Source organism: Heloderma suspectum, chromosome 2, assembly GCF_057233095.1.
Source record: "Heloderma suspectum isolate Gila_16-S chromosome 2, 16-S_ref, whole genome shotgun sequence".
NCBI lineage: Eukaryota > Metazoa > Chordata > Lepidosauria > Squamata > Helodermatidae > Heloderma > Heloderma suspectum.
In genome coordinates, this window is record NC_139459.1 from 206,472,423 (window position 1) to 206,499,877 (window position 27,455).

Genomic DNA, 27,455 nt, shown 5'->3' on the forward strand with positions numbered 1-27,455 from the left:
AGAAGTAACACATTGTTTGTTGTTGGGTTAACTGCTAGATTGTTTAGCTCCTAAACAACCAAGTGGTCTGGGTTCACTTCAGACAACACACTCTGAAACCTACAAAGAAGCCGATTGTGGGTTGCTGAGTAAAAGCGGAAGTGCTACAGGCAGAGTGCGTGCTCTCTCCCGCTTGCCCCGAGAGCCCATGGGTTATTTAACCCACGAACTATCCTAATGTGCAAACTGGTCCTGCATGTTCTGAACCAGAGCAATGGCTTCATGACAGCTGTTAACCGAGCAAAGGTCTGGGAGGAGACTGAAAGCTTATATACTTGCTATCAGCTTGGATCAGCAGCTGTAGCTGGGTCTTTTCCCTCCTGCTGAAGAGACCCTTCCACCTGAGGAGCCCCTGGGTGAAAAGGTCTTCTCGTGGTTAGGCAGGCACTCGGATGATGGCTCCCACCTGGTCCACCACCACCAATGCTCTGGGTGGTGCATCTGAGCCCTCAGATGAGACTTGGGAGCCACTACCAGGATGCAGTGACTTGGGAGCCACTACCAGAATGCAGGATGCATTCAAATGGGTTCTTCAAGATCCCAGGCCAGACAGCCTTGTGACAGGACTCTGCGGACTGCCCAACATCTTTTGTGGGAGTGGGGTTTGCACGGATTCCCAATCCTCCTCCTCCAACAAGGACTCCCCTAAGGTTGGCTAGGAGCCTCACAGTGCATCTTGTGATATCACTGGAAGCAAGACCAGTGGCCCCTGAGAGGTAGTTTAGACTCAGGGACTGGACCAAAGTCACCTAGTGAGTTTCATGGCCAAGTGTGGGCTAGAACCCAGACCTCCTGAGTCCCAGTCCAGCACTCTAACCAATACACCACACTGGCTCTCACTTACCTGTGAGAAATCCCATTAAACTCAGTGGAACTTATTTCTGAACAGACATATAGGACTGTACTGTTAATGTATTATGTATTAATTATTATTACTGTGAGGATAAAATTGAGAGCAGGAGGATCATGTAAGCAGCCTTGGTTTCCTTGCAAGAGGAAAAAAGGCAGGACATAAAAGTAATACTAAATAAAGTGGGTATAGGATTGCAGCCTAAATGTATCTACAACTATTATGCATTTATTATTATTATTTATGTGTATTATTGTATTGCCACACAAACACTATTTTATTTTATAACATAATTTTTAAAAGATAATAACAACCTAAATAAAGAGGAGCCACCGTTGGTAAAAGTCAGCCAATGAATGTCTAGAGAGGGAATTCCACAACTGGGGTGCTATCACAGGTCCTCTTCTTCAGCAGTCACTCGCCTAAGCTCCAAAGGCAGAGGCGCTGAGAGGAGGGCCTCAGCTGAAAAAAATAACTGACAGATCTCTTATGGAAGAAGCTAGTCCTTTATGTACCCTAAATGCAGCTTTAAAATTTAAAACCAGCACTTTGAATGTGCTTAGAAACAAACTGGAATCCAATGAAATTCTCTCAGCACTGTGGTTATATGCTCCCTGTGGCAAGTCCCAGTTAATAATCTGGATTCCATATCTGGACTTGTTGAAATTTCTATACACTTTTCAGGTAATCGCAGAGATAAAACAGTGCAATAATATTTCTTTTTTATTGATATGTTTAAATTGATTTGTTTTTATGTTTTAATTATAATTACATATTTTATCTTACATTTTAGTGCTAGCTGCTTTGAGCACTATTTGTAGTAGAAAGGTGGAATATAAATTCATTAAATAAATAAATAATCCACTCTGAATCTTACCAAAGCATGCATAATGATGCAAGAGCATCTCTTTCCAGGATTATCTCTTTAATGACCATCATATTCCTCCGGTTGAAAATATTATTCTACACTAACATTCACTGCAGTGTTGCATATAACCAATCTTTTAAAACATTTTATGCAGGAACATAATAGCTTTGCACAAATTATAAACAGTAACAATCATAATATAAACAGCAACATTTTGTCATAACTTTCAAAAGTGTACCTGATAGCCAATCTCTTGAATCTTAAAGAAAAATATGGTGCTTACCGCTACTACGGAAACCAACAATCTTTCTGAATGTCTTTCCATCTTGTGATCAAGTTTCCGGGCTATCTAACAAGATAAGAAATACTTATTTATAGCCAATTTTTTAAATCTTAAAGAAAAAATAGGGTGCTTAGTACTACTACTGAAACCAACAATCTTTCTGAATGTCTTTCCAACTTCTGATCACGTTTCCAAGCTATTTAATAAGTTCTTATTTCTACAACTCTTCTGATGTTTTTCACAGGTCAATCTAATTTAAACTATTATAATTCATAAAATGTATTCATATGCTTTTCCAAAGATTTTGATAAAGTTTGCTTCCAAAGTATAACAGTATTCCAAAGGAGGCTAATTATACTGTTTTATCTATGAATGATTTTAGACACCAACCTTAAAATACAATCTACCTGGCAATTCAACATACAGAGAAAACCAGGCATGCCTAACTCTCAACAAAATCAATTGTCGACTTACAGGAACAGTTGATTTCAATGGAACGTCTCTGCCCTACCATTCTCTGGATGGCACCCAGAGAGTTTAAAAGTTTTCCTTCCTAGCTATAAAATATAATCATTGCCTCTTTGCCATTTTTGAGCCTTAGAGCCCATCTCAAAGTAACCTTTAAGGGATTTACATTATTTACATTCTCTAACAGTTATAAGATGCCATGAAACCTTGAAACTGTTTCAGGAAAGCAGAGGAGACAGATATTTTATGCATTTTTTCATCTACATTGTTAGCTGTTCCTAATCTCTTCTGATGACCATATTATCAAGCAAATGCTTACCTAGGCTGAACGTACTTTTCAGTTGCATGGATGGATTTATTCAGCGCTCCAATCAAACATTTATTTGCTAGAGTTTAGGCTAAGTGTTCTTATAGGCCAACTGATGTTGAAATGCTTTTGGCCTATTGTGTAATAGCTTTTAGGTTCTCTACATTCACATTTGTATATATTGATATATAAGTCATTGCTATATTGTTATACTATTTATATTCATTTATATTAAACAATATTGTTTGGAAGTATACATTTCCCTTAACTTTGGCTTTTGATGATGGCACATATTTTTAAGGATTTTTTGCTCTGTTTGTTGCACCAGTGATTAAAAAAAACACAGTTTTTTTTTCTTTAACCACCCTGTACCCTGCTCCTGACAAGTAGAGATGTCATGAACTTTTATTTCATTCAGAATACTAATTTGTCTAGCCTGTAATGCTTGACTATATTACAAACGGAGTGTCATTTCCTCCTGATGTTCTGTCTCAGAATGTAGAATGAGATTCTGCACATGCACAGTCAGCAGCCAGGTTAATAACACTGCTTTTAGGTCCATGTGTATATGATTTTTTATGTTAGTCCCTTGCTGTCCAGGAAACTCTCATTGATTAGACTGAACACAGCCAGACCACCTGACCAATCCTTTTCTTTGAGGATTATTTCCTGTTTGAATCACTTCCTATGACTGTTGCTTGCTAATGTTGGATATAATTGCTCTCTCCCATTCAAATCTAAAACCCCAGATGCCTTTGTTTTGACATGGAAGAGGAGGGGGTTAAATTTCCAAGTATTCTCTGCTGTGACTAGTAAGGGGAAATACAGTTCCCAGGAAACAATGTGATAAGGTACATGCAGCACCGTTACCACAAAAGTACCACCATAAGGAGCAAGAACAGAACTTTCAGAAACAGATTAAACACTTACTTAAAAACCTGTAAATAATGAGCCCATTCCAAACTGAACCAGGGAGAGAGTTTGCCATCATTATTGACAAGGTATTGGTGAAACTGACAAAGGTTCCCTGCAAGCTTCTAAGTTTTACAGGACTGCAGAGGTGGTGGTACTGAAGCAAATGGTGGTTGGCAGGCTAGAAAGATATCTATGAGATTGCATCAAGTAAGTCTAGCTACAGGACAATACAGGCCAGCATCCAGAATACTCAGATGGGGGAGTCTCTTCTCTCACACTAACTGGAAGGGATGCGTGAAATTTTAAATAGGGCATGTAGTAATGCAGACTAACTGAAGTAGGGGAAGATGCCAATAGTTAAAGTGCTTTAAAATGTATGTGCAATTTTGGCTCTGTTCAGAGCTTCAAACTTGCTGCTTAACCTTGGAAAAATTAATAAACTTCCCTATGTCTTGGTTTCCAGTTGCACAATGGGGCATGATAGTCCTATTCTGTCCAAGATTACTTTAGATGGTAACCAATAACGGGTGGTAACCAGTTAACCTGCCTGCTGACACAACTGTTTATGCTAGTGGAATAGGAAAGGTGCAATTCCCCCTCCCCCCTGCAGCCGCCCCCCTCCCCTGCCTTCACAATCCGCTCTGGAGGGTTGGGGAGCAGACGCTGGATTTTGCACAAGTATATTAATATTTTTATGATATTTATATTATATTATATATGACTAAAACCCAAGATTACTACATACATGAAGACAGTGTCAGCCATTTTTTTACTGCAGAGGCTGCTATACTTGGGGCTCCTTCCCCATTAAGTTCTTTCTGTCAGTGAAAGATATTGCCCCTCTTTCCACACACTGTCTTTCTTGCCAGGCCACCTTTCCTTATGCTCTTTTAACAGAGTCTTAAGTTGTGCTTTGTGGTGTGAGCCAGAGGAGGAAGTTAACATATGTCATAGTGCCATGTTTATATTTCTCCTGCCCCCCAGAAAAGGTAGAGGAAAAAATACACTTGGCAGTTTAATATCTTTCCACTTCCTCTCCTGGCACATGCCACAAACAAAATCCATCAGTGTTTCAGTTCTCTGAAAACTTACCTTTATAAAAGAAATTAGACAGCCGATAAGAGGATAGATTGGAATGAAGACAGAAAAACAAGTGTGGAGAACAGCAGCTACTGTATAGTACCACATAAAGAAAGCTATTTCGATGACAACCGAACAAACCAAGGCTGCCTGAAAGAGAAAAGAAATTAAAACAAAGAACTGTGTGATTTAGTTTCATCCAGTGGCTTTCGACCCCAGCGGAGGGAGCCCTGTGTGCATATATATAGCCCCTTACAGACTGACATCAAATCCACGGTGGCTGGGGGTGCAGCCTGCATATATGTCAGCATCTAGGGGACAAGGCTACACCACACATTCTTGATATAACTCCCTCATGAGGTCAGAAAACTGAAAACCTGAATAGGGGTTATGTGTTTGTAGGACTGAGCCACATCCAAACTGTAGAGAAAAATATAATGGCTTGGATCCATAATTCTTGTTCTGTCCTCCAAATATCCTCTGGAGGGTTGGGAGACCCGCCAGAAGAGATCTGGAGGGTGGTGCACAGGGGCAGCAGAGCGGGAAGAGAGGACACAGAAATCCTGTTCCACCAGCAGTATCCTTCTGCTGGTAGAATGTGGATTCTGGATCCAACCCAATATTCCTTGATATAAAAAATGTTAAATTATGGTAAATGGGAAACACAAATTCAATACAGCATTTTAACTTACCACTGAAAAAATGAATGACCAAAATTCTTTGGTGTTTTGTATGGTGTTAAAGGTGAAAGAGACAACATAATTGAAAAGAACTACTGATGGTACATAACCAATTAGGCAAAAAACCTGTAGGAAAAAAATACATTTTTTAGTGTTACTCATGATGTATTCTGACATGAAAACACACAACAGTGATCCATGTTCTCCCCTCGGGCCCTTTAATTCCTCCTACTTTTCTTCTGCCTATGTGTGCCTCACATACATTGATCCAGTGGCCCTGTTCCTCTCCAGGACTGGTCTTGCAGGCTACTGATGATCGCGGCTTGTATATGCCGACTTTAGGAGGGGTGAATGTGTTGGATCCCAAAAGCTGCTCAACTGAGGATAATTTTAGTTTTTGTTAGTTAAAAACATTAGCTTTGCTTAAGGGTCCCTCATGAATCTACATGAAGATTATAGCGCCTCCTGATCGGAGTGGCCCCTAGAAGCAATTTGCCAGCCATACTCCTGCAATTCTAGTGCCTCCAGACACCATTTGAGATGTGGCCTTGGCCTTGGCATACAAACTCCATACAGGTATGTTCCCATCTAACTTTAAAGAGATAATTTTTTTTTTTTTTATGATTATAGCATCCTTACATAAAGATTGCATAAAGAGGGAATTTTGGCAAAGTACTCTAAGAACTTTGTGTCTGAGCTGGATTTCCATTGCTAAGGTGGGATCTAAAAGGTAACATAGTTTTCTACTTTAGTAGGAATTTGGTATTCCTAAATAATGTATAGTATTCCTAAGTAGTAATGTAAAATAATGGAATGTTAACTAGTGCCTGTCCCCACCAGTAAGCAGGAGGATAAAGACCTGAGATCTAAAGTAGTATTGATGTCAGGGTTTTATCTGAACCCATAGAGTCCCAAAGCAGCTCTGATTCTGCGGAAGAGAGGCAATTCATGGGGGAGGAACTCTCAGATTCAGAGGCACAGCTGGAGGGGGAGCCCCCCCGTTCTCACATCCCTGGGAGTGACAGCGAACCAGGCATGGAAAGGGAAGGACAACCAGAACCCTTAGACACAAGGCGCAGACGCAGGCACGAGTGAGAGATCGCAGGGGCCGAGCGTCTGTGCTCAGCCCAATTGGCTCCACGTCAACGGCTGTGCCCAGAAGCATCACGGGAGGGGGAGATCTTCCCCTCCTATCCCTTAAGTTCAGAGAATTGCCGCCCTTTTCCCAAACGGAGATCAACTTTCCCTTTGAACCCCTAGATGGCTGTTCCTTTGTAGTTCTCTGAGTCTCTAGCAATGAGCATCTGTATGCCTCATTAGGGTAAATGGAATTAAAGCCTTGGAAAGCAGCCCTTTGGTCTGAGTGTTGATTTGGCTATTGGAGTATTCAGTAGGCAACAGGGGAACCTTGATAATTATCTACCCTCCATTATTGGGGAGAGATGGATTAAATCTAAAGATAAGAATAACAAAGAGGAAAATAATAAGAAATGTGCTTGAAACAAAATAAATAAATAAATAACAATACTTACCACAGCAAGAAACTTCTCAGGAAAAAAATAAATTCCGTGGTGAAATACAAATAAACTTCCTATCATAAGGAGAAGAATAATGTAAAATAATGGAATGTCAACTAGTGCCTGTCCACACCAGTAAGCAGATGGATATAGTCCTGAGATCTTAAGTTGAGTATAGGCTTTGATCTGCAAATGTGCAAAAATAAACCTTTAAAATACATGTCGAATATGGAGAATGGCAGTATGCCTAACAATCAGATTTGATTTTTCTGTCTCTTCTTTTTACTTGGTTTGCAAATACATTTGATGTTAAACACATCTACATGCTATGAACTGGGATTAACTTTAAAAATACAGGACTGAACAGATCATACAATCACAGAAATATAGGGCTGATAGTCCAACTCGCTGAACAGAGACAGGATACTCAAAACACCACCAAGGAAGAAGTGACCCCATATCCAAGAAGACTATGTCATATTAGCCCTATGTAGGTGTTTATTTGCTCATGTGTAGGGCTAAAGTGGAGAGGGAGATGTGGGTGTATACACAAGCCTCACCCCCAATGTTCCCACATCCCTGGCTTTTGGTAGACTTTTGTGTTCTATAAACAAGTTCAGCTGAGCTCTAGGGCTCTGTAAGTGCATTATGTATATTGGTTTATTGGTCCTGAATTGCTCCACTATGATATTGATCTATTGGTCCTGAGCTGCTCCACTACAAAGTATGAGATCAATTAATATGGGTCATGAAGACAACCAGATGGCCTGATTTTCAATCTATCCATATGATATAAATTTGGCCAGAAAAGGCACTGTGGTAGACTGGAATATAAGACTTTATTTTGTGTTCTGTTTTAAACATTTTTTAATACGTTACCTTGTGATTGTCTGCATTGTCCATGGCAAAATATGGTGGCATCCCAGTTACAATGACTCCTAGTATCACAGCTTCAAAGTACAGAACTAGTGTGAAAACTGTGTCAGTAATTTCCTGCAAGTTAATAGATTTTAGAGTGAGAAAATGAAAATGGAACAAAACAAAACAAAAATAAGCCCTGATCCTATGTATGGAAGTCCATCATGGGTGCAAATAAATATCTTTTTGGCTGCCTGCCTGGGACTGCACAAATAGGGGATTGTCAAGTATTTGGTAGGCCACAATACATGGCACTTTGGGCCTCAACCTGTGCCATCCTGTAACAGAAGCAAATCCCAGCTTGACCTGAATTTGTATATGCGCACTGAAAAATAAATGACAATAAAGGCATACATAGTTATTCTAGAAAAGCTTTTTAGAATTGGAAAGACTTAGCATACAGCAATCTTCCCTCCACCCCAATTCCTAGTCTTTCTGCTTCCTATTTCCCCACTTTCTATTATTGACGCACTTGAAAATTCCTGTGCATATATTTCAGAATATTAAAAATATGGGTTATGCACATAGAAATATTAAAATACCTGCAGTGTATTTTTTTTAGCTAGCTATGAGAATATGGCATACAGTGTGATGTGTGGTGGGCAGTATATATGCAGACCACACTTTCATACCTCATGATAAGATAAAATGGTGTATGGCTATGTACATGAGACATGCCAGTTTTTTAAATGCGCCAGCAACAGTGGGGCCATTAGGGCTGGACTGTAGTATATGTCCAGGGGGTCCTACAGGCTAGTAGGCCCCCAACTGACTGCCGGGGGCAGTGGTAGATGATGTGGGGAGGGGGTTTGCAGGGTGGCAGGAAACAACCCCTGTGTCAGCACCCTGCATGGGCATACAGGGACTGATGCTGCCACATCCCCCCCGCCCCCGCAAAAAACACATTTTACAGGAATCAGGCAGCCAGGTGTGCTGAGGCTCTGGTATCTTCATTTGCTCAGAGCAAATGAAGTAGCACTTCTAAGTTTAATCTGTTTGCACTGAAGTGCTTATGCATTTATGCAGATAGGAGATGTTATTTTTAATTAAAAGGAATATAAATGATGGAAGTGTGACAAGCAAAGGGTGAGGGTGTAAGTGCAAATTCCAAAACTACTATCGGAAAACTGTCATTTCTTGACATAAATCAACTGGAGCAGACTGTGGAGTGGAATAGAGGGAACCTGCTCATCCTTAAGAAAAACTATCTATATTTCCTATTACTTCAATTTACAATATTACTTCTAGTTACAAAATCATGCTTTGGGCTTTACATTCACTTACTTGAAAGAAAGGGTTACTCCAGACATGGATCCTTTCAGTTACATTTAAACTATGCAGATACAGGTTACTAATGATATTCATCATAACAGGCAAAGAATGTACCATGGTACGGTTAAAAGCAGCTGTAAAGATGTAGCTCTGCAACAACAAAAGTTATTTAATAAATTAGCTCCCAGAATCAAAGCAAACAATCTGACATAGCTTTAGAAAGACTCAAATAGGATTACTTACACAACATCAGGCATGCAAATACCTGGTATTGGCTTAAAAATGGGGGGGGGGGGAGCCGAAACGCACTGGGCTTCTTACAATAAATTCAATTTTGCATCCTGAGAACCTGTGTCTCTTCTTTGTGATATATTCATATGGCTGAAGAAAGAACTATAAACATTTCCCTGAATTCCTAGACATTTCACATGGTAAGGGTAATGTCATTCATCTCAAATTTCATTTTAATCAGAATGCAGAGGTCATCCTATTGGAATCAATTTGCTTTCATAACATTCCATAAGACAGTGTTTTGTTTTGTTTTTTAATTTAAAGTTTAATTTTAATTTTGAAGGTATGCTTCCTGACAGAGGGCTTCTAGTACTACCAATCAAAATATATTGTGCAGGAATTCCATCTTTTTTCCTGCCTTAGCCAATTTTCTGTGGGAAGAAAAAGGACAGAAGAAGCAGTGGGAAAACACAGGAGGATTACAAGTGGAAGATGATGTCATCTAGACCCCACATAAAATTCTGTAAATGAGACTGGGGAATTGTATGATAAAAGCCTCATCTAGAAACACCCTAGTGTGCTTTTAAACCAGGAAAGTGGCCAAGATCATTACAACAGCATGTGAAAAATATTTTAAAATCTTAATATCATATATGAACCCAACATAATACCAAGCATAATTTAATGGCAAGCAGTAGAACAACTCTTTTCAAAATAAGGGAGCTAGAAAGGATTGGCAGATTGAAAACATCTGTACTGGCACTTAAAACCATGAAGTGATGCAGTGGTAATTTTATCCAGGCTATCATTAAAAAAAATAACTAGAACACAGGATTACTTCTTTTTTGTATACTTTTCTGCTAATGTGTGCATTAGGAGAAATACAAAAATGCATACATCAGCAGAAATTCATACAAAAATGCACACATTTTTGTACACATTTTTTTAATCACAGAACTGCATCTCAAAATCCAGAGAAGTGTGAAAACTGAAGGGTAATTGAGTCCTGGTTTCGATATTAGTTCGGGAAGTGTGAATTGAGTCAGTTTGTCTTAACGTTTGAACCAAATGAATCCCCCCATCCCAGCTTCTTTCATCACAGAACTCAAGACAGAGTACATACGTTTCTCAGGCATTCTCCCATCCAGGCACTTACCTGCTTAGCTGCCAGCAACGTTGCTTTATCATATGCTTTCAGATCACACCCTATAACCACATGTACACAATTATACACACAATAATTTATTACAGCCCTCTATGTTCCCAAAGGACCACTATTTCTTCTCACCTTGTCTAAACGAAATACATTTAATGCTGCACTGTGTGGGGCAAATGATACATAACCACTGCCATTTAATGCTGTACTGTGGGAGTCCACTGATCCATAATCACTGCCATTGAATATCTCTGTCAATACATTCTGGTTTCTAAGAGAGGTGATGATGTCATCAATGTTTAATCCTAGATTAAGACAACAAAGAAAGTGACATGAGACTATCACAAATGTGGAGACTCCTTGCACTCAACTGAATTTCAGTGTACATACAAAGCTTCAAAAATGCAAGAACTTCCCTGCCAGGAAATCTCCTCCTCTGACAAAGACTCCAAAGCCAAAGACTCCATGAGATCTCCCAACTCCAGCACTCCCATAGGCACTTCTCACCCCCATCCCACCCCACCCCACCCCACCAAAGATGCTACACCAGGCCATTTGGCAACAGTGAGGAACCCACAGACAGGGCTCCTGATGAACCTACCTTGCCTGTGGAGTCAGAGGAGGAGGCTGAGCACTCACTGAACCCTAGAGCATGTCAGTGCCCAAAGGTGCCAGAAGCCTTTGGTCAACAGGATTTATTCATTTATTTATTTGGAGAATTTCTAAACTGTGCCTTCATACAAAAATGGAATTCAGAGTGGTAAACATAAACATTTAAAATCAATACAAACAAAAGCGTTAAACAATATATTACAATTAAAAGGGGAAAAAACTATGCAGCCAGCTGAAAATGCAATAATTTTAAATGCCTGGGCCAATTAAAAGGTTTTAACCTGTTGCCAAAAGGAATACACTACTGGTGCCAAGCATACCTGTCTTGGGAGGGCATTCCAAAGCCAGGGTACCACCACAGAGAAGGCTCTCTCTTCTGTACATGCACTTATCCTATAGATCACATGTGGACAAGTGCTTCCTCTGATAATCTTAAAGCATGGCAGGTTGATATAGGAGGAGGCTCTCCTTCAGGTACTTGGGCTCTAAACCGTTTAGGGCTTTAGAAGCAAGCACCAACATCTTGAATTGGGCTCAGTAGCAAAAAGCCAGCCAATGTAGTTCTACCAGAATTGATGTAACGTGGTTCCATCTAGGTAAACCTGCAGAATTCTAGAAACTGAATTCTGTACTAGCTTAAGTTTCCAAACTCCACATGTAATGCTTTACAGTAACCCAACCTTGAGGTTACCAGAGCCTGAATCATCGTCAGGCTATCACTGTCTAGAGACTGCAGCTGATGAAGCAACTGAAGCTGATAAAACGTGTTCTAAACAACTGAGGCTGCTTGGGCCTCTAGTAACACCGTTCAATCAAGGAGCACTCCCAAACTGTGCTTGTGCTCCTTCAGGAGAAGTGTGACCCCATCCAGAACAGATAATACACTGACTCCCTGAACCAGAGAATCACCAACCCACAATGACTACGTCTTTTCAGGATTCAGCTTCAGTTTATTGGCTGTCATCCAACCTATTACTGAGTATAGACAGTTCAGGACTTCTACATCCTCACTTGACTCTGACGCTGAAGAAAAATAGAGCTGGGTTTTGTCTGCATACTGATGACATCTCATGCCATATCCAGTGGCTTCATATAGATGTTAAAATTCATGGGGGATAAGATAGAACCTTGCACGACCCCACACCTCAAATGCCATGGGGACGAGCAGAAATCCCACAGTACTACTTTATGAAACCAACCCTAGAACCACTGTATTACTGCATCTCCCAACCCAAATCCACAGAGATGGTAGAGCAAGATATCATGGTTGATGGTACCAAAGCCACTGAGGGGGATCAAGGAGAATCAAGTCACCCTCCTCCTGTCTCTCTCTTGACAGAGCTCATTCATCAGAGTGACCAAGACTGTTTCAGTGCCAAACCACAGCCTAAACCCAGATTGAACTGGGTCTAAATTAGGAGTGTTGAACCTCTTTCAGCCAAATTCTATTTCAGACAAGCTCTTGGAGGCCACATTCCAGTGGTGGGTGAGGCCGAAGGCAAAAGGGGGCTGGTGGAAGGCAAAAGGGGTGGGGCCAAAAATACCAGCACATTTTAATTTAAAGTTCTTACTGTCAGTAACTAAGCCTTGGGAGAGGCATTTCAACCTTTTAGAATGGCAAAAAGGCACACAAGCTGGGAAACCATCAAATGATCTGTGGGAGGGAGAAAAGCGTAGGGCCAGCAGAAGGGGTGTGGCCTTCCAGGGAACCCCAGAGGGCCAGATCAAGACCACAGATGGGCCAGATTTGGCCCCCAGGCCTGAGGTTCTAGGGTCCTGGTCTAAATAATCTGTTTCACCTAACAGCAACTGGAGTTGGGCCACCACCAGCCTCCCAAGAACCTTGCAAAAAATGGGGATATTTGCAACTGGGCAATAGTTGTTACAATCTTCTGGAATCAGTGAGGATGTCATATTTATTTAAAATCATTATTAGGAAGCCTTTAAGGGTAAAACCCTCTCAAGGCAGTATAGAGGATAAAAAAAACCCATACCAACGTATACAAATAGGGAATAAAAATCCAATAAAATACTATAAAAACAAATTACACAATAAAACCTGCATCCCACAGATGATAGGCAAGCCAGTGAAAACAGGCAGGTCTTCAGAGCCTTCTTGTACACCTGCAAAGAAGGGCCCTGATGAAAGCTGAGTCTAGAGATGCGGGGCCACCACTGAAAGGCCCTCTCCCTGGTTCCCTTAAAACGTGGTTTCACAACCACCTCATTCAAGGCATGAATCATCTCCTGGACCCACCCTTTGGGCATGAGTTGAGGTTACAGTTGATTTGGTGAACATTTTTAAGCACCTTGTTCACATCCTCAGGCTGCAAGAATTGAAAGTGATCCCATAAAACCAGACCAGATGGTGCTAGTTGATGAAAGTGCAGCCCAATTAAAGTGCAGTTGCTTTTTCACTTCTTACCAGTCAAGTTTTGAATGAGAAGAGTGGTTTTGTACTTGTGACGAGTTTCATTGGGCTTAAGAAAGTATAATCCTGGAGACAGTTTGATAGGGACCACAGCATTCTTGAAGTAATGATGTATAAGAAACATAAAAATCTGAATAATAAGAAAAACTGTGAACAGCAAGAGCCTGAAAGAAAAAGCATAAGTAAAACTGATGTAAATTATATTCCAGTCTATTTAAGAATGGTTGTCCTTCACTCCCCAAATGTGGTGTTGATCCTAGAGTAACACTATATTCAGGACATTGTAGATAGGGAACCTCCTGATCCAGCCCATGGCACTCTCCCAGGCCATGCCCCTGGCCTCATCCCTCTCCTACCATGACCTCCAGCCCCATTGTGGCATGTTCAAACCTCCCCACCCAGTGTGCTGTAATGGAGAATCAGATCAGCTGGGGAGGGGAGGCCCCCCAATTTTCATCCCCATCATGACGTGCTGGACAGAGAGGGTTATAACTCCCTACCGAATGTCCCAAGATGTTTCCACCCCTGTTGTATGTAGTTAAGATGGAAGCCAGAGGTACACTTGCAACACCACCGCTGCTGCTGCCTGGCCAGCCACTTCCTACTGCTGCGGTATTTGGAGTTCTGCCGCTGCCTGCCCACCAGTGCTAGGTAAACGGGGGAGCCATTAGAGGGCCCCCCACTGAAGGACCCTGGAGCCACCCATGGTCTTGAAATATACTAACATCAGTGGAAGAAACTAAAACTACTCAATCCTACCCACTAAAGGCTTGCACCTGAACAGGTTTTACACTTTTGGAAGATTATATATAATCAGCTTGTCAAACTGATGCTCCTTATTTTTATTTCTCCTTCGCACATCAATAAGCTGCTTTCTAATATTTTGATTAAATAAACCCAAAGATTAGATACTTACACTGCCGTGACTGATTTCATTTCACGTTTTAAGTTAAGGAAATGAACTTTTGCCACAGTAAAGACCTGCTTTTTCCAAAGAGACTTGCTGCTCACTGTACAAGATTTTGTCTCAGATAGCATTAGTAGGCTTTGCTCTAACTCATCAATAGATTTTGTATCCATTTCCTCTTCAGCTTGCTCTGGGTTAAATACACTGAAATCTGGGAAAGAGAGGCGAATAGGTCAAGCAACCTAGAATTTAGTCATTCTGACCAGACCATTGATCCATAAAGCTTAGTGTTTATTGCAGTTGTTAGTAACATACTAACATTTCCTGACATTGTTAGTAAAATGCTAAATTAGGTGCATCAGAGTATTCTAAGGGATGTACAGTCTTTAGTAGTGCCAGATATAAGAACTATCCAAGAGGAAGAAAAAAGTGGTATTGTTAATTTAAACGGGGAATAATTAAACAAAAAATTGGCTGCATGGGAAGAACAAATTCAAGGACCAACCCCACCATTCACTAGAAAGGTGGTACTTTTAGGTCTGGGGTACAGGTCTGGAGCCCCACAGCCTATAGGGCCCCCAAATGACAGTGCAGCAGTGATAGTGACACCTTAATTTCTGTTTTAAAGAAACTTTTCTCAGAAGAGGTCAGGTGTGCTGTGCCGCAAGAGGTCCAGAGGCACTTTGGAGAAATGAAGATGGGTGTGTGACTGGAGCATCACCCCACAGTTTGCCTGACCTCTTCTGTAAAAAGTATTTAAAAAAAGAAAAGAAGGCATTGCTACTGCAGCAAGGAAAAGGGAAGGAGGGAGAGTAAGCGAGGAGGGAGAATGAACAGGAAGTGGGAAAGAAATGGTTTGGTCCCCTTTCCTTTCTTTTAAAAGTTTTTTTACAGAGGTTGTCTGGCTGCCCAGCATGCTGTATGATGTCTTCTAAACAAAAATTAATTAACTGTTCCTTTCTTGGGGGAATGAGAGTGAGGAATCAGGATGGGGGTAGGAGAAAGCCAGGACAGCACAGGCAGTGAAAAGCAGGGTGGTGGAGTGCATGGGGGGCTCAGGGCCCTTTCAAACCACACAGCTCCACCTACTCTTGCACCGCAATCCTAAGATGCCTCAGTGACTTCAATGTGCCTTAAGCCCCAGTAAGTGAGTTTACGATTGCACACTACATTCTAAATACTTCAGAAGAATGCAATCTTGTACAGTATTCCCACATTACAAATGGTATTTTATGAGTTGAAATAAAGTTTTAATAATGTGATTGTGATTATCAGATCATATGAAAAAACACTACAGGAAATTATGCAGTTGCTTCTCACCTGCTTGGTCAATTTCTGCTTCAACTTCCAGCTTGAGGAACACATCCTCCAAGGTGGTCATAGAAACACCATACGAAATAACACCCAAATGGGAATGAGTGTCTAGATCAGCAAACAGTGCTAAAAGAAGAAGAAAAACTAGCAGTAATAGTAAAGCTACTACTAGGAAATACAATTACATTTCTTTGCAATCATGTTCTCTTGTTTCTTTAAGCTGCTTAGCGCAATCACAACAAGGCTTTCATTATCACAATTGTTTAACCACTGTACATTTCAAGGTCCAATGCCATGCAAAATATTTTTCTTCAATCATGATAGTGACAAAATTGTACCTGAGTTTTGAAGGTTTTGGGTCATATATTTCCTGTATACTGTACAACGCCCCACCCCAATACTTACAAAGGAGAGAAACAAGGTTACCTGAATAAAAAATATGGAAAAAAAGAGTTTGGGGGCAGATGCCCTCTTTCAGAATAGCCACTGCTTTCTTCTGCATAATAGGACTGAAGTCAAAGCCTAGTATGAGTTATCCCTCTTGAAGACCTTTTCAATTTTGCTTTCCCTGGTTTTCAGAAATTCCCCAATCTGCTCACTTTTCACCTATGTTCAATAGAGAGATTAATTATACCTGAAAACTTGTCCATGTCTTTAAATGGTAAGGCATACACAAGCTGCTCTTCATTCTGTTTTAACAAATTGGCTCCAGGGATATGCTGTCTGATCAAAGATGCTGTACCTTCTGTGTTACAGTACCTGTCTATGTGCATACTAAGGAAAAATACACACACAAGATAGAAGCATTATTGTTTACAAAGTGGGTCTCATTTTTTACACTATAGAAATAAGCAGCAAGAATATACTTTAAGTCAATTTAAAGAGAAACTGTGTTTTCTTGTCCAACTGAATAGCAACAGTTATAACTACGAATTCATATTTAATCTCCTAACAGTGAAGATGTAGATATTGGACACAGTCCATTGATTTCAGTGGGTTTAAGAGCATGTCACTCTGATATGGTATTCTGGTGATTAGTGGAGTTCATATAACTGAAATAGGCCTGCAGTCTACTAAAAGATACCTCAAGCGATAGCCAATTCCCCATTTTGTCTTAAGGAAGAGAGAGGAGCCAAGACATTTCAGCATTCCTTGGGAAATCACAGCTTTCCGATCTAGAAACAAGAGCAGAAGGGGCCTTTAGTCATAACGGTTTGTACAGTCACAAAGAAAGGAAAAACAAGCTGGCTGTATTAACAAAAAGTCTTATTCATGCTATGTACGACTGGGATATATTTAACACACAGGTGCCTAATTGTACTTGCCAGCGATAATATCTGCTTCCTCCATGAAATGGGTACTGAACACTGTCACTCGATTGGCTTTTCTGTTTTTCAGGAGGTTCCAAACTGTATGTCGGGAGCATGGATCCATGCCAGCAGTTGGTTCATCTAACAATAATACCTAAAGATTGGTCAGGAAAACAATATATAAAACTCTTAAGTATTCGTTTTACAAGTACAAACAATATTTGGCAACGAGATTATTGTAAGTGCAAATTTAAGTACTTAAGTTACTGGGTGGGTTCAGACGTAACACTCCCAATTCCTGGATTGTTTAACTGTTACACATCCTCAACTGTAACATACAAGCAGTGCAGAGTCATGTGTATATTGCATAGTCTTGTGGAACCTTAAAGACCAACCATCAGTAGTGTTCTGCAAGTAACTTGGAGTATTGATGGCTCCAATATATAATTGATATTATCTGGGAGTGGTGTTCATATAACCAGACATAAATGAATGAATTATTCAAAACTAGACATCCCAACTTAGTCACAATGCCCCAAACGATAAGATGCCCAGGACTGCCTCATCTGGCTATTTTATGTAATAGACAGAAGACCCCTGGTAAAGCCTCTTGGGCTGTGTCTGTGTGAATTTGGTCCTGCACATCTGTAGGACTAAGGCATATCTGTGTCTTAGTCTTCAAGATGCTACAAGACAATTTGTAGCTTGTGCTGCAGTAGACTAACACAGCTACCTCTCTGAATATATTTTGTATGAAAATGACGAATTATTACAGCACCAATCAACCTTTCAGTTCTTCTGGTCTTTACCTTGGGATCTCCAAGAATTGCAATTCCAATTGAAAGCTTTCTTTTTTGTCCTCCACTTAGTTTTTTTGCTTGGTTATCTTTAATGGGCTGCATATCCAAATCTAGTAAAACTTTCTGGACCTTATGAAATCAAGCATAAAAAGTACTTAGTGGTAATTAAAGCAAGTAATACGTTATTATTTTGATGTTTATCATGCTATATCCTCAAGGCTCAGGGTGGCTTATATACAATTGTATATCTTAGAACAATCTAATAGATTATGGACATGATCCAGAACCTCAAACTTCAATTTAACTTCCCCCAAATTTCAAAAAAGCAGTTTGAGTATTTGAGGTGAGAACTTTTCAAAGATAATACATTGTTGGTGCACATGCACTATATTCATATTTTGTTATTTTTACGAAACCTCTTGTACCAGATCAAACTTCTTTTTAAACATGAGTGAAATTAAAGAGGTGTTTGCAGGTACTTCTAGAAAGGAAACTCGGGAAAAATGGATGCTCATGCCCACTTAATGTCATTCTTCTCTCACCCCCTGACATGCTTCCATGTTTTCGAATGACTACTAAAATAAAGCAGAATGTTATGGGACCAGAGTTTTGTTTTTGTTTTTTTAAAAAAGCTTAGACAAATAAAATCTGAAATCATTCATATAAAATAATATATAGCTTATTGTACGGAAACATTCATGGTAACATTTTGACATTAAAAATGATTGTATCCACTATACAGGTTGTATCAAATTTACTCACCTCTTGTATCATATCATTGGGAGGTATCCCCTTAATTGAGGCAACTATTGATAAATTCTCTTGCACTGTTAATACATCAAAATATATATCTAACTGCTGGCAAACTCCAGTTATCTTTCTTGCATCTAGCATTTCATCTATTTCAGAAACTCTGTATCCATAGATGGATGCAAACCCTAATGAAAAAAATGATGGGAGAAAAGATTACCACATAAAAGAAAGATTAGACTGAAAATATTCATGGACTGCTGATAGGGCCGTCAACATAAAATGGCCACTCTGATTTAGTGAGCAACAGCCTATATGTGGGAACTAGTGATCCTTGTGAAATTCTTCCCTAATGAATTTCCCCTACTTTGGGATTCCTAATTACTAGAACCACACTTACAACAGTGGAATCTGCTATTTATTTGCATTTGCGTTTCCATAATTGGCAGGAAGAAAGGAAGCCATTACATTAAACTAGTTCCTGGGGTCGTGCAGAAAGGGGGAGAAATAAAAAGGATGATTTCTTTTGAGGAGGAGCAGCGTTTTGTTTGTTGTTACTCTACACTGATGCACTAAGTGCAGAAAGAAATTTTTGAAAACCAAACTGAGAAAATGTGTAGTAAGCGAAGTGTGAGGGCATATAAGCAAAATCCATTATCAACATCTGGAAATTATCTTTTCTTGCTGAAAGAACTCTGCAATGGAACCTAAAGCAGAATAGAATCACAGAACAATAATGGAGCAGAACAGGAGGAATAAGCTCATCTGCAGTTGAAACACCCAAGGGTGAACCAATTTTCTCTAGTACATGTGCAAGATGCTGCTGTGGAGAAGCGAGGGGAGTCTCCCCCAGTCATATCCAGGGGTTCTGGGTGGAACTTGGCTGAATGTACACAAAAGAGTGTAGCAGGAGGCTTGATGCCTGCTGCTGCACTCCTCAACCCTGAGCAAGTAATTCCATCTGTTTAATTTTTTCTAGAAATATATTAAAAACTCTTCAAGACAAAAACCAGAAAGAAATACTGCCTCTTTCAGCAGCTTTTTTCTTGCCCCCAAATCTGACACACTGGATACATTTTGACAATATTTACCATCAGAAGGTGGACACAGTCCACAAAGGATGTTCATTAATGTTGTTTTTCCTGTTCCACTGTGTCCAAGTAATGCTGTGATTTGACCTTCATATATGTTAAAGGATAAACCTAATAAAAGAGTGGAGCAAGGGTGGGGGTGGGGGGTAATTAATGATGATAGAAGGCATTGCTCCAAGCATCCCTACCAAATATTCAGACACTGCCATATAGAATACACTTCCATTCATCCTTAGAGTGCATTTTCATTCATCATTTAATATAACATTTAATAGTTAACATAACTAAACACCCAGATAGCTTAATAGATCATTGATTGTTAAGAGAAACCCACCCCCATGTTATGTTGTGGCCCCCATTGTTTGGTGGGGATGTGAGAAAGGGCTTTCTCTGTGGCTACTTCCAGACTCTAGAACTCCCTGTCAAAGGAAGTTAGGTTTGTTTCTTCTCTCCCAGGAGGCAACATTTTTATTCAGGCAGTCCTTTGGTATATAAGCTGGTATATTGCTGAAGGGGGTTTTAATTAGTTGGGTACCATCTATTTCTTTTATTGTTGTGTTTTAAACTGTGTTTTAATATTTGTTCTCATGTTATGTTTTAATTTGAATTTTTTAAATATTATTTTATTATTGTTAGCTGGCTTAGGGGCCATTTTTATTTGGCAGAAAGGTGGGGAAATAATTAATTAATTTTTAAAAATGAATGCAACAAATGGGAAGCACCTGAACTACAAGGACTCCCACTTCTGCCAGATAGCTAAAAACCTAAAAAGTCTTACTTTTCAGAGCCTCCACAGTTTCACCCTTCTTAATAAAAGATTTCTGGACACAGCTGATTCTGAAAAAAGACAAGCTAATTTTACTTTTAAAAAGTGATGCAGAACTCTGGTAGACTCTTCCTAGCAGGATGAAAGCAAACAACATGTAGCAATTACATATTTATATTACTGTAACTAATACTGCTTCACTTCATAATGAAAGGTGATCTACATATTCAGAGAAGCACAGTTCCCTTGAGACAAAATGAAGGTGGAGCATACATGTTTTAATTCTCTCCCATAACTCTTTGCTCAGAAAGGAAGTACCAAATATGTTTTCCTGAACCATATTTGGTACTTGACCATCTTTTCTTCTGTACTTAGATTTCTCATGAATTATTTTTTGAGAGACATAAGCAATAGCTAATGTGAAAACAGGCTTGGCTACAGAATACAGTGCAACACTGCTGTAAAGGACTAAATGGTACATTTCTAAACCACAAAACCCACTTTATTTGTGTTTGCATGCATGTCACATTAATAAAAATCTGGCTAAATGGCTTCACATATATGTTGGAAGGAATATGCACCACTTTTTATCAGCACTAAGTTAGTTCATACAGAAAGACCTACATACTATTTTCAGCACTTAGAGAAGAAAATTTAATTGCCTTAACAAGAAATCACGCTAAGTTTCACTTTGAAAAGAGCTTCTGTCTCTTGAGCAATAAATTAAAGTAGCTATATTTTATTCCTTGGTTCATCCCGCTAGACAAAAGTTACAATCCAACAGACTTGATGCAGAGTCTTCCTTGTTGCCTTTTCTCAGCAAAGAAATGCTTGATACATGCAATAGTTGCATCCCACGCAACCCCTACATGCATGTACTTTTGGGCCACATACACAGACGCTTATTTACAGTCAACTGGATCCAGACTTAATCATGCTTACAGAAGATGCACTGAAATCAATGGGACTTGAGTCAGCCATAACTAACTTAAGTCTCATTGATTTCATTGGGCCTACTCAAAGCATGACTAAGTCTGGATCTAACCCAGTGTTGTAATTTGACAAAGACACCATTAGTTAACACTGTCTTTCCCTAATGTAGACTTTGCCTATGATCAATATGATAAAAATCATAGCTTCACAGAGGAGTGCATATATTTACATATGAAAATCACGTAACATTTCCTCGAGCAAACAGATAATTACCAGTCGCAATGGTTGCATATACAAGTTACACAGTTAACTTAGGGTGCAATCCTATGGCCGCTGGACAGCAGCTAGATGGCCACAGGATTGGTTGGATCCCAGAAAATTGACCTCCACCCCCTCCCACACTGCCTCATAGGCAGCACAGATTGGCACCGTGCTCCATGCTCAGAAGAGCAGTGCGGAAAGGGGAAAACAGGGTGTTCCCAGGGGCGGGGCAGGGTGGGGAGGTTGGAAGTACCAGTATGACACTTCCTATGTGTTGTCTGGCCGCCTCTCTCCGCACTCCGAGGTCCCGCAGCTAGGCAGCCAAAATCGGCTGTCTAGCTGTGAAAGCATGGTGGTGGGAGCGTGGAGGACATCCACTCCTCACCACTCCTCCCGCCCTGCACTGGATGGGCGGTCGTCCCCAGACTCGGAGGCGACTGTCGATCCGGATAGGATTGCTCCCTTCTACAACTTAAAACTTGCACAAAAATATTAATAACTGACATCGGCAATTGAAGTTAAATCACAGCATTATCAATCATACCTGATAGCTTCTTTTCCCTGAAATTCAGAAGATACAGGTTCGATGATCTCATTGAAATCTAAGCTCCCATTAATGCTGCTCTCATACAATTCTTTATAATTTCTTGTTCGCTTTAACCAAAATGAGGGCTTCAAGAAGAAGAAAAAACTTCGCCGCAATCCATGTTCCCCTGAGCAATAAAAGAGGAAGAAAAGTCTGTAAAGTGTAAATACAAGTTGGGCATAGTATATAGGTGCATATATTTTGACTGCTTTCCAAATTTATGACTTCCTGATTTTTAGATTGTTGAGAAAACTTAATGTTTATTTTGGGTTTAGTCCCTGATTCAGGAAAGTTTGCCAGTACAAGAGTATGTCATCTAATAAATCTAATAAATAAATAAATAAATTTAAGCTAAAGCTTAATTCCTTTGCTCAAATACATCAGCGGATACATGTAGTGTAAATGTTTTTTCCAAATCCAACAGGAGTATACATTAAAAAGACTTTGCAGAATTATTTTGAATAGCAGCCTAGGAGACTTTGTTCACAAGGATTCCTTTGTCTCATATCTAACACACTAGGTTCATTCAGATGTAACACCAAATCATTATTTGGCACTATATTAATTCACCTAAGCATTCCTCCCACCACTTGCCTTACACCAGCCTTCCTCATCCTAGTGCCCTCTAGATGTGTTGGACTGCAATTCCCATAATTCCCAACTAGCATTTTTGCCCAGTTTGGACAAATAATGCTAAGCCATTGTGGGTAAAAGTATTATCTGAGACATAAAAATTGTTACTTGTTTTTCGGATTTACAGTTTTAAACTAGAAAAAAAGGAAGGAAGGAAGGAAGGAAGGAAGGAAGGAAGGAAGGAAGGAAGGAAGGATAGATGAAGACAGAAACGTATGATTTGAAATATTTCAATGGCCCTGTCTCCAGTATACATGTGACTTCATTCCCTCGAGTGTTTCATACATCTCCCCCCCCCCCCCCCGCAATATAGTTGGCAACTGACCACCTTTCTTTGTTTAATGGGTTGGCACGTTCCTCTGACCAATATGGAGTACATCAATGATATGTCTTTGGTGACTAAAAACGCATGCCTTAGGCCAACAGAACTTGCCCCAAGTACCAAATCTGGAACTTTTAATAAAAAAAATCATGACTAGTACTGTGATTTTTATATCTGGATTATAGTTTTTAAAAATATATTTTAAATTTAGTTTTCAACATTCATCCTATTTAATTATCAGAATAGGCAAACCCCTGTGCAGATGGGCAATGAACCCTCAAGGTTTTGCCCTACATGACTTTGTTGCTAACTTTGTACTGAGTTGGGAGCTTAATACCCCACTTTGAGGTGTTTTGTTCTTAAGTATTTTTGTTTTTTAGAAGTTCAAGCATACCTGGAATAACTTGATCCAGATAAACTGCTAGGAGAAGATAAAGCATACTATCAAGGGCTAATAGCATAAGAGCAATAACTAGTGGATAAGGGCCATGAGTTAAATTTGAGAAAGCAGTTCCTTCTTCATAATCTTCCAGATGCATAACCTGCAACAAAAGAAAAGAAAGCTGTAGATGCCATGGAACAGCATTACTGCATTAAAAATAGAACTTAGGGAAAATAACTAACACTATGGGGGTACTCTATGACAAATCAACAAAATTTGGCACATGATGGTCATGGATTTTGTTGAAATATTGCAGTCATTATACGTACTGAAATACATTTACAGCCAAAATATTTTTCCCTGTCACTGCGAACGGAGCATTTCCCATAAAACGTGTGCGCATTCTTTTTGCCATAGAATGAGATTACCTACAAAAGTCATTAAGTGTGCAGTCCTATGGGTTGCTCCCCTGTAAGACAGAAGCCTCCGAACTCAGAGACTTCTGAGGCCCCATTTACATGGCACCGCTTTCACCCCCCACTCTGTCGTAGCTGCACAGCATTGCAGCTTCGAATTAGCTTCTGGTGGTATACACTCGCGATTTACTGCATGCTTCCCTAATGGACATCGCCATGCCATCTTTTTTTGCCATTATACCTTAATGTGCAGCTGTGCAGTCCCATGAGCATCTGGGTGTGACACTGCAGTGTCTGTTTTGTATTTTATGGGTTCTGTTGTGTTTTTCCATCCCACCTTAGGTAAAAAGTGGGTGTTCTGTGTCCCTTCATTTCCACACCATCTGTTTGTCAGTTCCTCATCCCGAGACTCTTGCGATGGTTCGCGAGAGCAGGACGTGCCTATCCATCACTCCGCAATGGTGGCCAGAGTGAAGTTGGTCCTCCCCCAAGACCCCCCTGGCCCTTGGGCACCGAGTCCAAAACAACCACTGCAAAGATATGAAGCTGAAAAACTGTGTGAAAATGTGATTAAATAAATGAAAACACCTCTCTGTGCCTCTGTAACCGTGCAGCTGCGAAGGGACGGGGGAGTAAAGGAGCATCACAGAGTGATGCAAGCACTATGCACGTCTACAACACACCCACCACAAAATGTGAAGTCGGTCTGGGGAAGGGACAGATGGCTCGCAACCGCGGGAAACACGTAGGAAATGAAAAACATCGCAGCAAAACGCCTCCTTGGAAATCCGCATTTTCCAGGAGAAAAACAAGGATGGCTATGAAGTGGCGATTGCATCACCTATCCCGAGGGACCTCAATTTGCAGCCGCCCCGGAGTAAAAGGCTCTTGTAAATGGGGCCTGAGTATCCAATGCCCTGCCAGGCTGCTACCAGCAGGGTAGATGGAGTGATAGAGACAATTTTCACCTCTCCATCCTCCCGTTGTTTTTCTCTCTAGGCAGGCCTCTGAGCCAGTCTAGAAAAGGTGCACTGGTGGGGGCAGGGCTGAAGCTGAAGGGGCCATAGGATTCTTTGTAATCTGGCCTCTCTTCTCCTTTCCCCTCAGAATGCCCTCTTTCAGACCTCTACAAGGTCTTCCAAGGCCACTTTTGTGATCTTGGAAAGCAAGTGCAGCAGTTCTTTCCATGGTGGCTGTGAGGGGGTGGAGGAGGTATTGGACTTTGGAGTCCCCCTCCCAAAGACATAACAGTGTCTACAGCTTTGGGAGGAGGATTCTGAAAAATCTTATGCTCCCAGGGATGCTCTCCAGGGAACACAGGATTGCTCTCTCCAGGTTCATTTTGAATTTAAGATCTCTTTCAAAAATGTAGAGTGCTATGTGTCAAAATCTGCATAAGCACAGCTATAATTGACATCCAAAGATTTAGGAAATTTCCAATTTTTCGGGAATTTCTGCACCCATAGTAACCTGTGTACAAGTAGATCCAGTAATGACTGGATCCATGCAGATTCCTGTACTTTTTGGATAAAAGGTGCTTCATGTAGCAGTTAAATAAACAATACCAAACAAGCACAAAACTATAGGATGCTTAGCCTTATCTTCTGTCAAAAAAGATTTTAATCATATGTGACTGCTTCTGAACTGTTGTGACTACTGCAGAGTCATAACTCCCCTTTTGGTGGCTGGGCAGCTATGCCAATGGAGGTGTGTTTAATGGCTCTCCTACAGCCATACATTTCATCCCTTTTTGAGGAATATCAATCTTCTGGATCTTGGTAGTTTTTGAGGTAACACCAACTAGAATTTGGTTAGGCCTGTTTATTATCTCATCCTCCATGCAAATCAATAGTATATGCGGTAACAGGTTCAGCCTTAGTGTATATTTGCTGAGTGTATAATGCTTTAGTTCAAAAATATATCTTTGATAAAAGAATCATCAAATTACAGGGATAAAGTAAGCATCTTTTAATCCAAAAATTACAGAAATTTGTGCAGATTTTTTAAAGACATGTACATTTCTGGCACCCTTACTGCTGTCTTATAGATATATTTGCTAATATAAAAAATACTATGTTTCCCTTCACTTTTGCTCTCTGCCTATGAAGGAACCTGTGTATTTTGACTAAGGTTGGAGATGAATTCAAGTAACTACTGGTTTTTATATGTTCAAAAATGGGAGAATCCGCCATAATATCTCCCAACAATCCTAGGGGTAACCTGAAATCTGCATCATACCTAGAAAAGTCTAATTCATCTGTGATTCTTTCTCCATTCCATCTTAAGACTCTGACCATGCAGACTTCCTGACTTCAGCATCAAGTCAGTGTTCCCCCTTCCTCCCTCTCTCCCCCACCCCACTTTTTGTAACATCTTGCCTGAAGAAGACATCTGGAAATCCTAAAAAGTTGCCCATAATTTTGTGCTTATTTGGTAGGTCTAAAAGTATTGCCTGACCATAGATTTTGGAATAAAATCCATGAGTATGATGCAAACACATTTGCTGATGTGGCATGAAATGCCCCTATAGAAACCTAGTGATCAATTGACATGGGGGAAAGCATTAGGAATCACCATTTGTACTAAGTGTAAGACAGTACACTTAGTACAAATGTTTCCTTCCAGAGGTAGCTGTGTTTCTTGTTTTTTCTGTAACACACTTGTTTTGTGGCACCTTAAAACACTGTGGGTCTAGTCCACCAAAACCTATGCCACTACCCCCCACCCACCCCAAATTTAGTTAGTCTTTAAGGTGTCACAATACTGTTTTGTTGAGAAAGCTCTTGTACCAGATGCAGCTGATAGTGCCAGCTAATGATTTTGCTGTCCATATCTTGTACCAGATTAAATGAGTTTGCACCAATGTTCCTAAGAGTACTCTTTGTTTACAGAAATCATAGTTCTTGTTTTAAAACAGAAAGTAATATTTTAACTGATGAGAAAACCATCAAACATGTTTACTGCAAGTTTAAAAATATAAAATGTTAATATATTTTTAGTCTGAGATGAAACATTTAAATTTTATCAAATGTAATATTTGAACCACAGTGGAATTACTGTTCATATGAGTTGGCATACCATAGTAGGAAGTAAATAAGATACTTTACTAACCTGTGCAATGCCAACTAAAAATGTGCACTGACACAGAGGACTTAGTAACCACACAAAGGACTTTGGAAAGTCTTCCAACAGGACAATTGACAGGCCCACAAAACCAAAAGCCAGGGTTGACAAAAATTCAACTGTCCCAACATGTTTTGATTTTTTAAAAAGAGGAGTCAACATGAATGCAAAGAAAACCTAAACAGAAATAGAACAATTATTTCAATACACAAGAATTGTTCCTTTAAAATACTA

The 27,455-nt window shown here is 40.1% G+C and overlaps 1 protein-coding gene across 13 annotated transcripts in view; it reads right to left on the minus strand.

Annotated features, from left to right (window-relative positions):
- The window catches only part of LOC146353871 (cholesterol transporter ABCA5-like), an 84,399-nt gene that overhangs the window by 28,975 nt on the left and 27,969 nt on the right, over positions 1 to 27,455 (minus strand). For all 13 annotated transcript variants that reach the window (XR_014788196.1, XR_014788198.1, XR_014788197.1 and 10 more), the window contains 20 exons: positions 27,210 to 27,398; positions 23,695 to 23,842; positions 22,304 to 22,472; positions 20,578 to 20,636; positions 19,800 to 19,910; positions 18,721 to 18,896; positions 17,968 to 18,087; positions 17,174 to 17,312; positions 16,933 to 17,023; positions 16,483 to 16,622; positions 15,855 to 15,974; positions 14,544 to 14,745; positions 13,622 to 13,791; positions 10,717 to 10,889; positions 9,210 to 9,347; positions 7,887 to 8,000; positions 7,023 to 7,193; positions 5,503 to 5,616; positions 4,823 to 4,960; positions 2,041 to 2,106 (listed from right to left, as the gene is read on the minus strand). Coding sequence is in view for 10 of the 13 variants with exons in the window: in XM_084837530.1 (XP_084693656.1) it covers positions 2,041 to 2,106; positions 4,823 to 4,960; positions 5,503 to 5,616; positions 7,023 to 7,193; positions 7,887 to 8,000; positions 9,210 to 9,347; positions 10,717 to 10,889; positions 13,622 to 13,791; positions 14,544 to 14,745; positions 15,855 to 15,974; positions 16,483 to 16,622; positions 16,933 to 17,023; positions 17,174 to 17,312; positions 17,968 to 18,087; positions 18,721 to 18,896; positions 19,800 to 19,910; positions 20,578 to 20,636; positions 22,304 to 22,472; positions 23,695 to 23,842; positions 27,210 to 27,398 (2,748 nt within the window). In the remaining 3 variants the exon portion in view is untranslated. The remainder of the gene's footprint in view (positions 1 to 2,040; positions 2,107 to 4,822; positions 4,961 to 5,502; positions 5,617 to 7,022; positions 7,194 to 7,886; positions 8,001 to 9,209; positions 9,348 to 10,716; positions 10,890 to 13,621; positions 13,792 to 14,543; positions 14,746 to 15,854; positions 15,975 to 16,482; positions 16,623 to 16,932; positions 17,024 to 17,173; positions 17,313 to 17,967; positions 18,088 to 18,720; positions 18,897 to 19,799; positions 19,911 to 20,577; positions 20,637 to 22,303; positions 22,473 to 23,694; positions 23,843 to 27,209; positions 27,399 to 27,455) is intronic.